The sequence below is a fragment of the Euleptes europaea genome, chromosome 12, assembly GCF_029931775.1.
Source record: "Euleptes europaea isolate rEulEur1 chromosome 12, rEulEur1.hap1, whole genome shotgun sequence".
NCBI lineage: Eukaryota > Metazoa > Chordata > Lepidosauria > Squamata > Sphaerodactylidae > Euleptes > Euleptes europaea.
Genome location: NC_079323.1, coordinates 8,264,284 through 8,276,675, shown reverse-complemented (window position 1 = coordinate 8,276,675; position 12,392 = coordinate 8,264,284). Strand labels below are relative to the sequence as shown.

The window sequence follows — 12,392 nt, the reverse complement described above, 5'->3', positions numbered from 1 at the left end:
TAACGCTGGGAAGATACAAATGCAGATTTCAGCCTGGAGTAATGAGAATTTCAGCTCCGCTTCATGGGAGCCTTTAATGAGTCGGCTGAGACCAGATTCTCTCTTTCAGCTTCTCTGCCATAACGAGAACACTTTCACCTGTTGCTTTCCCATGAAACACATATTTTTTCTGCCCTGAATGTTCCTCCCTTGCCGTCTGGTATGATCAGTTCCGAGATGTACATTATCCTGTAGGCATTGGGCTGCAGCCAGACCAACTAGGGAATTTCCACCATAGATTCATAGAGTTGGAAGGGACTACCAAGGACATCTAGTCCAACCCCCTGCATAATGCAGGAAATTCACAACTACCTCTCCCCCCACACCCCAAGTGACCCCCTACTCCATGCCCAGAAGTTGGCCAAGATGCAGTGGATTCTGATCTGGAGAACCGGAGGCTAATCTGGTGAATTGGATTTGTTTCCCCATTCCTACACACAAAGTCAGCTGGGTGACCTTGGGCTAATCACACTCTCTCCGCCCCACCTACCTCACAGGGTGTCTGTTGTGGAGAGGGGAAGGTGATTGTAAGCCAGTTTGAGTCTCCCTTAAGTGGTAGAGAAAGTTGGCAAATAAAAACCAACTCTTCTTCTTCTTCTTCTTCTTCTTCTTCTTCTTCTTCTTCCCTCTCATGATCTGCCTAAGGTCATAGAGTCAGCATTGCTGAGAGATGGCCATCTAGCCTCTGCTTAAAAACGTCCAGGAAGGAGAGCTCACCACCTCCCGAGGAAGCCTGTTCCACTGAGGAACCGCTCTGTTAGAAAGTTCTAACAATTTACTCTTTCTGCTGAAGACCTTCCCCCATGTGCCATTCCCCAGGCTTAATAGAGATCAGTGGGCTCCAGTGGGAGGAGTGAGGCAGGGAGTATCCATTCCACTGATGGAAAACTGATCCTGGATCCAACCCATTGGGTTGAATTCTCCCCGTGCGGTCCTAAGCAGAGTGGAAGACAATGAGCTTAGAAGGGTGCACCTTTGCTTAGGACTGCCACTTGCATGTATGCTTCTGATTGTGCAAAGGACACTTCTGTTTTGCGGTTGCCAGGCCATGGCGGGCAACCCCTGGAAGAAATGGGGAGGGGCTGTGGCTCAGTGGTTAAGCATCTGCTCAGCATGCAGAAGGTCCCAGGTTCAATCCCCAGCATCTCCAGTTGAAGGGACTAGGCAGGTAGGTGATGTGAAAGACCCCTGCCTGAGACCTTGGAGAGCCGCTGGAGGTCTGAGTAGACAATACTGACTTTGATGGACCAAGGGTCTGATTCAGTAGAAGGCAGCTTCATGTGTGTTCAAATTGGGGGGGGGGAGGGGCAGGGCCCTGGCGCCTGCACACTGACATCACTTTCGTAAAAATCAGAAGTGATGTCTTTAGATGCTCTAGCATCAACTAAAACTCTTTGGTTTTACCATGGAGTTTTTGGTGAATGTGAAAGCATCTTCCATGTCGCTTCTGGTTTTTACAAGAAGTGACATCAATGTGACAGTACAGTGCTGGCACACAATTTCCCTCCCCCTGTTTCCTCCTGCCAGTGTCTGATGCGCTGCCAGACAGACAGCTGAGATGCCAGGAGGTCTCCCTCTATAGCTAGGGTTTCCAACCTCCAGGTGGTGGCTGGAGATCTCCTGGAGATCAATTCAACTAGGGAAAATGGTGACTTTGGAAGGTGGACTCTATGTCATTATACTCCCCTTCCCAACCCCCCTCTTCAGGCTCCACCCCCATAATCTCCAGGTTTTTCCAACCCCAATTATAGCAGGAGGCCTGCTTGTGTGAGATTACTTCCAGTTACCCCCTTTCCCGACTGAACGTTCACAAGCCCCAAATGGCTACAGCAGGCTTCACTGGGTAGGGGGATGTGGGAAAGTTTCCTTCAGCGAGCATAGCACTTCTTGAGATGCATACGATCCAGCTGAATATCTATTTCCAGTTTTATGCCATCTTTCCAAAATCTCTGCAGGCAAGAGCAGCTTTTCTGGGAGTGCCAGCTCTTTGGGCTGGGATAGCCATTCTGATAGGAATGGCCCATTCTCAATGCAAAAAAAAAAAAAAAGGTATAGATTGACTCCCTTATGAAAGGGATACATGGAATGATCAAAGGTCAAAGTGAGAGAGCCGGCAGGAGAGGAGAAAAATGGGATTTGGCACACTGGAGGAAAGCCAACAAGGCAAAGAAAGAACCAGAAAGAGAAATGAACGGACAAACAAGAAAAAGAAAGGACAGAACTGCCCAAGTTTTAGTAATTTCTTTCCTAAGAAAGCATCACTAGTGGTCATGCATCTAGGGTTCTTTTGGTTTTTGTTTGGGGTATTTTTGGATTTTAAACACTCCAACAGTACAGTCTTATGCAAAATTACACTTACCTTTGATTTCAGCCAGCTTAGAGTGGAGTAACTCTGATTAGAATTGCACTGCAAATTGCATGACTGCTGCTGCAATCCTGCGAACCCTTTCACGGGAGCAACTCCTATTGAATAAAGTGGGACTTACTACTGAGCAGGGCTGCTTAGGATCGCACTCTGACGGTGCCTAATCCTAAAAAGAGGTTTACCCTTCCAAGTCCATGGAAGTCAGCGGACTTAGAAGGATGTGACTCTGCTAAGGCTAGGGTTGCCAACCTCCAGGTACTAGCTGGAGATCTCCTGCTATTACAACTGATTTCCAGCTGATAAAGATCAGTTCCCCTGGAGAAAATGGCCGCTTTGGCAACTGGACGCTATGGCATTGAAGTCCCTCCCCTCCCCAAACCCCGCCTTCCTCCGGCTCCGCCCCAAAAATCTCCAGGTATTTCCCAACCTGGATCTGGCAACCCTAGCTAAGGAGGAGAGACTTGTGAGTTTGTGAGGTCATGACAGGTTAACAGGAGAGTTTCATGAAGTAGGTTCCCTGCGTAATGATGATTTAATGCATTGAAGGGACGATTTCAACATGTCTGGCGGGGTTTCATGATTAGAACGAGTGCAAATGATTGCGGTTGTTGTGCAAGTGATTATGGACAATGCTAGGGAGGCCTGCCAACTCCAGGTTGAGAAATTCCTGGAGATTTGGGGGTGGATCCTGGGGAGGACAGAGTTTGAAAATGGGAGGGACCTTAGTGGGGTATGATGCCATGGCATCCACCCTCCTAAGCTGTCGTTCTCTCTAGGGGAACTGATGCCTGTTGTCTGGAGATCAGTTGTAATTCCAGGAGATCTCCAGGCCCCACCTGGAGGTTGGCAACCCTAACGGTAGGCTGAAAAGGGCATACATGTTCACGATAGCGATCCTTTTTTATTCCTATTTTTCTACTCTTTTTAGATCATCTGTGCATACCTTGGCTGCTTTTCCCTTCCCTTCCTCTCCGCATTCTCCTTCCTATTCTATTTAAAGCCATTCACAGTACAATCCTAAACAGAGCAACACTTTTCTAGACCCATTGACCTCAATGGGTTTAGAAGGGTGTAACTCATTTTAGGGTTACTCTGGTAGTTTAAATATTGATAGAAGTGAACGGTTGGTCCTTTTTTGTATGTGTGCATTGGTCTGACTTGCAAATGGTTATCAGTTTACAAGTGAAAGAACTTGGGTTTTCGGTTTGGGGGGCGGGGTTGGTGGCAAATTCTTATGTACTGTTGCAGTTCTAATGTGTAGATGGTGGATTCGTTTAGACCAAAGCATTTAATCAGGGTGGGAGATTTTCTGTTAACATCTGGCTCACGAACCCAGCAACTGATGAGATTTGTATGTGTATGAAAGACGACTCCATAGCCCACTTTGTAAGATGTATGGACTAATGTGAATCTTCTATCCAAAGGTGTGTTTGAGAATGTACAATTAAATGTGTGAAATTAAAAAAAAAACCAAGACAACTGTATATAAAATTGAAAAAAAGGGAACAACATACACAGATGCTTTAGGGGAAGCTTTTTTCTTTCTTTTTGCATTTGTTATGTAATCTGTTTCTATTCATGAGTGTAACAAATGCTTTGTATTTGTGTTAATCACAATAAAAAGACATAAAACGAGCAGCTGTTCCGTCTTTGAAAGTGCTTTGGTTGTAGATAAAGTAGTCGGGATCCGACTTGAAAGGATGCTTATCTTTTTTTTTCCAACATACCCCTAATGCTTTTTAACATGACTCCCTGAACATATTTGAATTCCTTTAGAGAGTTAGTGCTTCATAATGTAAGCTTTTATTGCCCATTTCCAATCTATCATTATATATCTGTATAAATACACACACACACACACACACACTAAGAGAGAAAGAGAGAGAGAGAGGGTTGTATCCAGCGGAGAGTCATTGTGCAGAGAAAGGCTTCTTAGGATGGATGAACACCTGAACACATGAAGCTGCCTTCTACTGAATCAGACCCTTGGTCCATCAAAGTCAGTATTGTCTACTCAGACCAGCAGTGGCTCTCCAGGGTCTCAGGCAGGGGTCTTTCACATCACCTACTTGCCTAGTCCCTTTAACTGGAGATGCTGGGGATTGAACCTGGGACCTTCTGCATGCCAAGCAGATTCTCTACCACTGAGCCATGGCCCCTCCCCCATGAAGACTATGTACTCTACTGGGCAATGCAATCCATTGCTATAACAATTTTTAAAAACTATCATAAATGCTGTTATACTCTTCTTGTTCCATTGAAGTCCAATGGGCTTAGAAGCACATAACTCAGTTTAGGATTGCACTGTTAATGACACAACATTGTTTCTTCCAAAAAAAGAAAACCTTGATCTGCCATCCTGTCGTGGGGTTCCTTATTCAGTTCAACATGGCAGTGGCAGTTTACCATTTGGTGAACCTATTGAAATAGCCCCAAACAGAAAACCAAAGTGTAAATGGATAAGCTTCCTCAGTTGGTGCTGCCTTTGATGCCTTTTAAATGTTTTCTTGGCCAGATGAAAGCCATGTTTCCAGGCATGAAGCCCATGTGGTTGGGGCTGCGTCTCGTTGACTCAATGGGGAAAACTGATTACATTGAGCCTTCCCATACCCTCTCAGACATGTCTCTGTGGTTGTGTCATTTGGACCTGGTCCACGGGCTCTCACAGAAAAGTGTCCACCGCACAGCTGGGATCACACCTAAAGGCTGACAGGTTCATGAAGGTAGCCATGTAGCCATGTTGGTCTGCAGTAGAAGAGGTAGGATTTGAGTCCAGTAGTATAAGCTTTTGAGAGTCAAAGCTCCCTTTGTCAGATAGGGACTACCATTCCTACTTGTATCTGACAAAGGGAACTTTGACTCTCAAACGCTTATACCCTGAAAATCTTGTTGGTCTCTAAGGTGCTTCTGGACTCAAATTGAGCACATCCAAAAGTTGAGTCTGCCACCTTGCCAAGTAGTTAAGGAGGATATAATCACATGCCTGATGCAGGTGAGAGGTGGGAGAGTCATCAATGAGGGCTGTTTACAACCTCCCACCAAATGGTGACGGGAATATTTGTTTGATAGGGCATGGGATGGAAAGGGTTGTCTGGAGTCACCCAGCAGACACCTGTGAAATGATCTGTCCCCAGCTGCAGGATGTTGGCGCTCAAAGGTGCTCCAGGAAACCCCTCAAGCATGTTCCTGAACACCACAAGATGTTTGATTGCATTCTGCGTAAATATCTGGAATGGTGGGACGGTGACCGACGTCCATGGGGAACCTCAACCCTGCTTTGCCGTGTCGTCAAATGCTGTGTTCTTCCATCATTCTGTCTTTCAAAGGCTGTATAAACACCTTGTTCATACACTTGCCTCTATCACTGGTGCCATTTTCCCCTTGCTGTTGAAGGATGAAAGGGGAAACCCAGGGTGGGTGGTGTTACCTGGATCCACAGCTCTCCAAATGTTGGCTGTGCTCTCAGAGATAGCATGGCACTTGTTACCTTTTCTGAGGCCAGTCCATTACCAAATTTAGCTGCTGGGGCTCAGGTCTGCATGAAGAAGATGCTATCTAACCTGGAAGTCCTGCTCCCTCAAGTCAGATGGGTAGTCTCAGTGGTGATGGAGGAGATGTGTGCTCTTTTGACATGACTCCAGATGGAGCTTTGGCACTTGAAAAATAAGTTTGGGGGTTTAGGCCCATTGGTTTTGGATAAAGATGAAGGTTTCCCAGGTACATCAGGAATTATGCTACAGCCAGGTTCTTCCACACCTTCTCCTGCCATTAAATCCTTCCTTTTCCACCTTGCCTATGACATGTGTCCTTATTCTCACCTTGCTACTTCTAAAAACAAATCCTCTTCTCCATTATATCACTCAGTATTTTGTTCCAGCATGGATACTGGCTATGATTTTTGCCTTTCCCATTGCCTCTGGTTTCCCATCCCAGATCAGATCCTCTGCTTCTCCATCCGTTCTGGTATCTGTACCGCAACCCTCCTTTAAGCAGCATCTGGACACTGGCTTGCTTGGGGACTTCCACACGGAGGCAAGACATCTCGTACCTTCTGTTCTCCTGTACGGTTTAAGAGGCCCATGGGTCATATATTGAAAACAGCCTTATGTTTTTTCCTACTGATGACTGAAGCTCTTCCCATCCCTGATCTGCAAGCTAACTGATCCTACCAGATCTATTGATGGGAGTTGCTCTTCACTGTTGGCCTTCTCCCACAAACAAAAATTCAGCTTTCTATATGGAATTAAAGGATTTTCACTGTTAAAAAAACATTTGGCTTTGCAATTGCCGGTTTCACGTCACTGGTGTGGTGCAGCTGCCTGTTATTTCAAGTAATGGGGCATCTTCTAGATAGATAACTGAAATGTAGGGCTGGTTCTCAGTTGACCCCCAAGACACTATTATCAAAATTTGTCATCTGCACATACATGAGTTTTCTGAAGTATGCATTGGGAAGGGTAGAGGTTGAAAGAGCTGAGGGATGTCTAAGAATTGTGTTGGGAACTTGGGAATTGTGCTAACTGGGGAAAGGGTATGATATATGAATGATACTCAAGAATCCAGTGCTCTGCTCACATCAGCTTCCCGAAAACAGACATTTTCACTTGGTACTATTACTTCAGCCCTTGGGATTTGCCAAAGGGTTTGGCCCTTTTTCTTCACATGCTATCAATAGGCTACCAAGTTCCCTTCATGCCCTAAGGTAACAGTGGTTAGCATCGAAAGGAACTACGGCGTATACACCCAAGGCTAGAGCTCACCATTGGGATATTTTTCCTCTTCTAAAAATATCATATCACAAGCTATTTTGGGAGATCCTCTTCATTTCAGAATTTTTTCACTTGACCAAGTTAGAACATTTGAAACAAGTTATGTGATATTATTGGATCCTGACCAATACTGGATCCTGACCAATATTTTGGGCTACAGGAACTAGAAAAGAAGCCTAGCATAAGGACCAGGGTAAACATGGAGACAGTCCTAACTTTTGAGTAGTTTCTCGTCACCATTCCCTCCCCTACTATCTGACTTCTCCAGTGGATTTTGAGATGTAGAAGTAGTCTTGCCTCAACATGATTTCCTAAGTTTTTTTTCAGGACATGACACTTTAAAACTGGGTATATGTTGTGACGTTCACAAGACCACTGTATCTGGGATGTATTGAAGAAGTCAAGTGGTGCTGAGTTTGCCACGTCTAAAATGGTTGTGTTAGTTAGATCTTGCTTTAATGAGATCAGTTGAAACATATAGAATCTTCTCCTGTTCTGTCAAACAACCAAGCCTCCCCAAATACTCGGTTTATGACTTATGCAGTGGTCTTCTGAACATAATATATGTATGCAGATATGGTTGTATCCCAGGACTCTTTCTAAGGGGTGAGCCTTTCTCTGATGGAAGATGTCCCTTGGAGAAAGATACCATGCAAAAGAGGAAGGGTCTTCACTTGATGGAATAGAGTCCTTGGGTTGGATCCTACAAGCTTTTTGGCTTGATCTTGCTCAATTGCTCTCCTCACTACAACCCCTATAATTTGGTGTGTTTGTCCATGTGGGTCCCATGATCTCCAGCAAAGCCTTTTTTGGTAGTCAAAAATGGCCCCCTCCTCCCTCTTTCACTGGCAGAAAAGCTGGTGAGCTTCAACCCTCTGGATTCAACCTAGTATTACAGTGAAGTTCCAAAATGTTGACAACAGTCCAGTTTGGAAACTGGAAGTTCCTCATTCTACAACTTGCAAGTGTTTATTCAGTTTGTTTATTATTGAGAACAGTTATACCCCCCACCTTGCCATATTTTCTTTCAATGTTATAAGACATACAAACTTCACTTAACCCAAGTGCATACAAGCGCATCACTGGGCAGGGGAAAGACAGGTTGGAAAATGCACAACTACTAAGGTATTTGTTATGTATTGAATGATTTGCCCTTCAGAACCAGAAAATCTTTCAAAAGCAATACTACATGGTTCTCTCTCTGTCTTTCAAATACTTGTATAGATAGTTCTCAACAAAAATCAATTTTCAAAGAATGGAAGGCTACATGGTGATCTTAAATGGGGAAAAAGAATACCTGCTATGCTGCCTTTTTTATTATTATTAGCGTCCCACCTAATTAAGGAGGTAACACTTTTCTCAAAGTGTCCAACGTTTGCGCACTTAACGTGTTACAGTGACATTTTCCAAATGCCCATTCCAAGCCCTGTATATTTACACAGGTAAATGCAATTTTTGCTGTGTGAAGGCTACATGTACAGACAGGCCAGAGGTTCGTCTAGTCAGGTTTTCTCTGACAGTCTCTACCAAGAGACCCACACAAGGCAAAAGCCACGAAGAAACCAGGGAAAACCAAAGGACAAAAATGAAATTTATTCTGTGTATAAGTTGTCAAGACTCACTGTGTCTTTTTAATTCTATCTAGGGAAGCTCTGAAAATGGGACTTGACATTAAAAGGTATCCAGATGAGTGTCATGAAGTTTAATCACAATGTTGCCCAAAAAATGAAAAGCATTTTATTCAGATGATTATTGAATCTGCAGGGCCTCTTAATGTAAAACAAAGACGGGGGGGGGGGTATTCTGCCACTTTTAGGCCTGTAACATCGCTTGGGTGTTCAGAATATTATGTTAGCGACTGTAATGTGCAATGCATGCTAACGAAGATTATGTATCTGGATTGGATTTGGGGTGTACTGATGATACAGATGGCCAGCCCTCATGCGGAGCTTGTGCGATACCTCTCTAGATGAAGACTGACAACATGGAAAGCAAGAACGAGACTGCTCGTTTCCGATGTTACCGTTGCCACAGCAAAACCGGCGTTATCGGCTGCCTCCAGGATGAAACCTGAATTGCAGTTGTTGAAAGATTTACTGTTTGAGACTTGAGGTTTCTGAGATCTATCAGGTTTTCTCTGCAACAAATCTCTTGCACCAACTGATCAAGAAAACCATGCTTATTTCAGTTCATAACAGAGTATATTTCTCTTTTTTCTCCCCCCCGCACTATTTCTGACAACCGAGATGACACTAGTTCTCCCAAACTGTGTATTACATGTGGAAGACATTTATTTAATTATGTAGCTTCAGATCTATGGTAAAATTAGGAAGGGTGTCACCTTTGTTCATTGTGCCATTTTGAAAGTCTCCTTTTCTAGAACAGTGGTTTCCAGACCTATGGAGCATGGTCAGCCATAGCATCAACATCCCCTATCTGTTTTGATGGATTGCCACCTGCTGCCCTGGTGACAATATTAAAACTGTTTTGGCCACTGGCAATCCAAGATCAAGGAAGGAACCTGGCCTGCTGGTCCAATCTTTGCTGTTACCAAATTCTATAACAACTCAATGTCTTTTGCCAGCAACAAATGGGCAGAGGGCTAGAATGATTATACCCATTTTGAGCCACCAACAACTCTGAGCAAGGGAAGATCATTGCTCTGTATCATCCTTTCTTTCCTTTCTTAGGGAAGTGCTGATAACCCTTGACTGTCCTATCTTGCCTCGTCCATGGTCCACCTTGGCCTCATGGACAACTTCTGCCTCAAGAGCCACCCCTGAAGGAGCCACTGTTGTAGAGGCTGGAGCCATCTTGTGTGTCGTTTACTACAATTCATCAATGCGTTACTCATAAATATATGCTGTCGAGGCTCCGTAAATGCCTTTAGGCTTCACGATAACCAGTGCGCATGCACGTGGCCATCCCCGTAGTGTGAACGTGTGTGTGCCTCGTTTTATTGCTGAGATAATAAAAGCTCTGTGTGTCTTGCTTTTTTAGCATAGAGATACTAGTAAAGTATAGAGCTTTTTTTGGAAATAAGCGCCTCGATTGGGTTTCCGGAAGGTAAGACGTAAACCTTTTAGCCAGGCTGAAGAGTGAAACATTATGGTACGGGCGTGGTTGCCACTTTACTTTTCTCTAGCTGTCTTTGTGTCCCGTACCGTGATCTTCATGTTCTTAATCTTCGTGACTAGCGTTCTGTACCTTAACAGAAGGGTTGTTTCCCCTGCCCCCTCGGCACGTGTATCTAATTCTTCCCATTAATCTTCTTTGCATGCTTGGCAGTGCAGTCGGACGTCTGTTCAATGGTTTGCGTGCGTTAATGCCCGTCTAATCTCTTATTCTTGTCTCTGTTGTCACTAGGCCTCCTGAACCAGTTTACAGCACTGTGAACAAATTCTGTGATAAGCCACCTTCTCCTAGGCACTATTCCCCTGTCGAGTGTGAAAAAAGCTTCCTCCTTTCAGCTCCCTATCCCCACTACCACTTAGGCCTGCTCCCTGACTCTGAGATGCTCAGGTACTGCATGTGCTTCTTCCTCACTTCCACATATTCGATTGCATGCGCATCATGAGCATGTGTGAATGGGGCTCCGGGTCTAAGCCATGCAGCAAAGCGCCCAGCGAAGCGTTCACCTGATTCTCAACCACCATAAAATTAGGGTTGCCAGGTCCCTCTTCACCACTGGTGGGAGGTTTTTGGGGCAGAGCCTGAGAAGGGCGGGGTTTGGGGAGGGGAGGGACTTCAATGGCCAAAGCAGCCATTTTTCCCAAGGGAACTGATCTCTATTGGCTGGAGATCAGTTGTAATAGCGGGAGCTCTCCAGCTATTACCTGGAGGCTGGCAACCCTAACCTGGCAGGACCACCCAGAAATACATTGCCAGCTCCGGGTTAGGAAATACCTGGAGATTTTTGGAGCAGAGCCTGAGGCGGGCGAGGGAGAGAAAGGACTTCAATGCCATAGAGTCCAATTGCCAAATCAGCCATTTACTCCAGGTAGGGTTGCCAGGTCCCTCTTTGCCACTGGAGGGAGGCTTTGGGGGCAGTTTTTGCTGCCATTTTTATCGCAGGAAGCTTTTGGTCTTCTATGTGTAGCTGTTTCTCTTGCAGTCACCCCTCCGACGACTTCAGGTCTTTGTTTGGATTGTGCACGTCGTTTCTGACCATCAGAGGTAGCCTCGCTCTGCCCCTGCATTTCCCCGCGTTTTGCAGGTATTTTCAAATTTGTGATAAAACAGGTCCCTGAAAATGCAGACAAAATGCGGGGAAACACAGGGGGAGAGCGAGGTGATGGTCAGAAACGACATACATAATCAAAACAAAGACCTGAAGTCATCGGAGGGGGTGACTGCGAGGGAACAGCCATGCATAAAAGACCTTTGCTTCATCTCGTCCTCCCGCTTCCTGCTAGAAAACTAAGAAGAACCAGCACGGTGTGATTCTTTCAAAGTATTTTTTTTTTAAAGGAAGATCAATCCCTTATTTAACTCCAAAAGGAGGAAATTCCCTGAAGTTTTGTCTGTGCTTGGTTTGGGCCTAATCTTACTGGTTCGTGCCGCCCTGAATAAATTGCGATATTTCTGTCACAAGGAGGACTTTACTTCTTGAAGTGGGTGGTCACCAGAGAAAGGCCTTTTAAGTGGTGGCACCTTCCCTAGAATTCTCTCCTCGCAGCAGATCAGCTAGAGATGGACAAATCTTGAGGGTCTTTTAATACTCGAGGAACTTGGCTTCCTCCCTCCCTTAGTTCTTTCCCCCCCAAAATCCCAAGTTTGGAGGTGGTTTGTTTTACACCTGTTATTTTTAGTATGAAGCACTTCCCCAGTTGACCATAATATCTCCTAATGTGAAAACTACACCAGCTGCTATATGATTAACAATGGAATCTTTCAGGGGAACAAAAGAAAGTGGCGAAGATCTGCAGCTCATTGCAAAGTGCTTAATGTTAAGTCCAGGGTTGGGATGCCAGCCTCCAGGTGGGACCTGGGGATCCCCCAGAATTACAACTCATCTCCAGACTACAGAGATCCATTCCCCTAAAGAAAATGGACACTTTGGAGTGTGGACTCAATAGCATTTTATCCCACTGAGGCCCCTGTCCTCCCCAGGCTCCAACCCCTAGCCCAGGATTTCCAGCCCCTAGCCCAGGATAGTTGTTCTGACTTGGATGACCCAGACTAGCCCAATCTCATCAGATCTCGGAAGCTAAGCAGGG

At 45.1% G+C, this 12,392-nt stretch overlaps 1 protein-coding gene across 9 annotated transcripts in view; it reads left to right on the top strand.

Moving 5' to 3' along the window:
• DLG2 (discs large MAGUK scaffold protein 2) overlaps positions 1-12,392 on the top strand; it is a 970,480-nt gene that overhangs the window by 746,028 nt on the left and 212,060 nt on the right. For 7 of the 9 annotated variants that reach the window (XM_056858113.1, XM_056858109.1, XM_056858107.1 and 4 more), the window contains one exon: positions 10,540-10,695. The exons of the other annotated variants lie outside the window; for them this stretch is intronic. In XM_056858113.1, the coding sequence (XP_056714091.1) occupies positions 10,540-10,695 (156 nt within the window). The remainder of the gene's footprint in view (positions 1-10,539; positions 10,696-12,392) is intronic. 9 annotated transcript variants of the gene reach the window in all.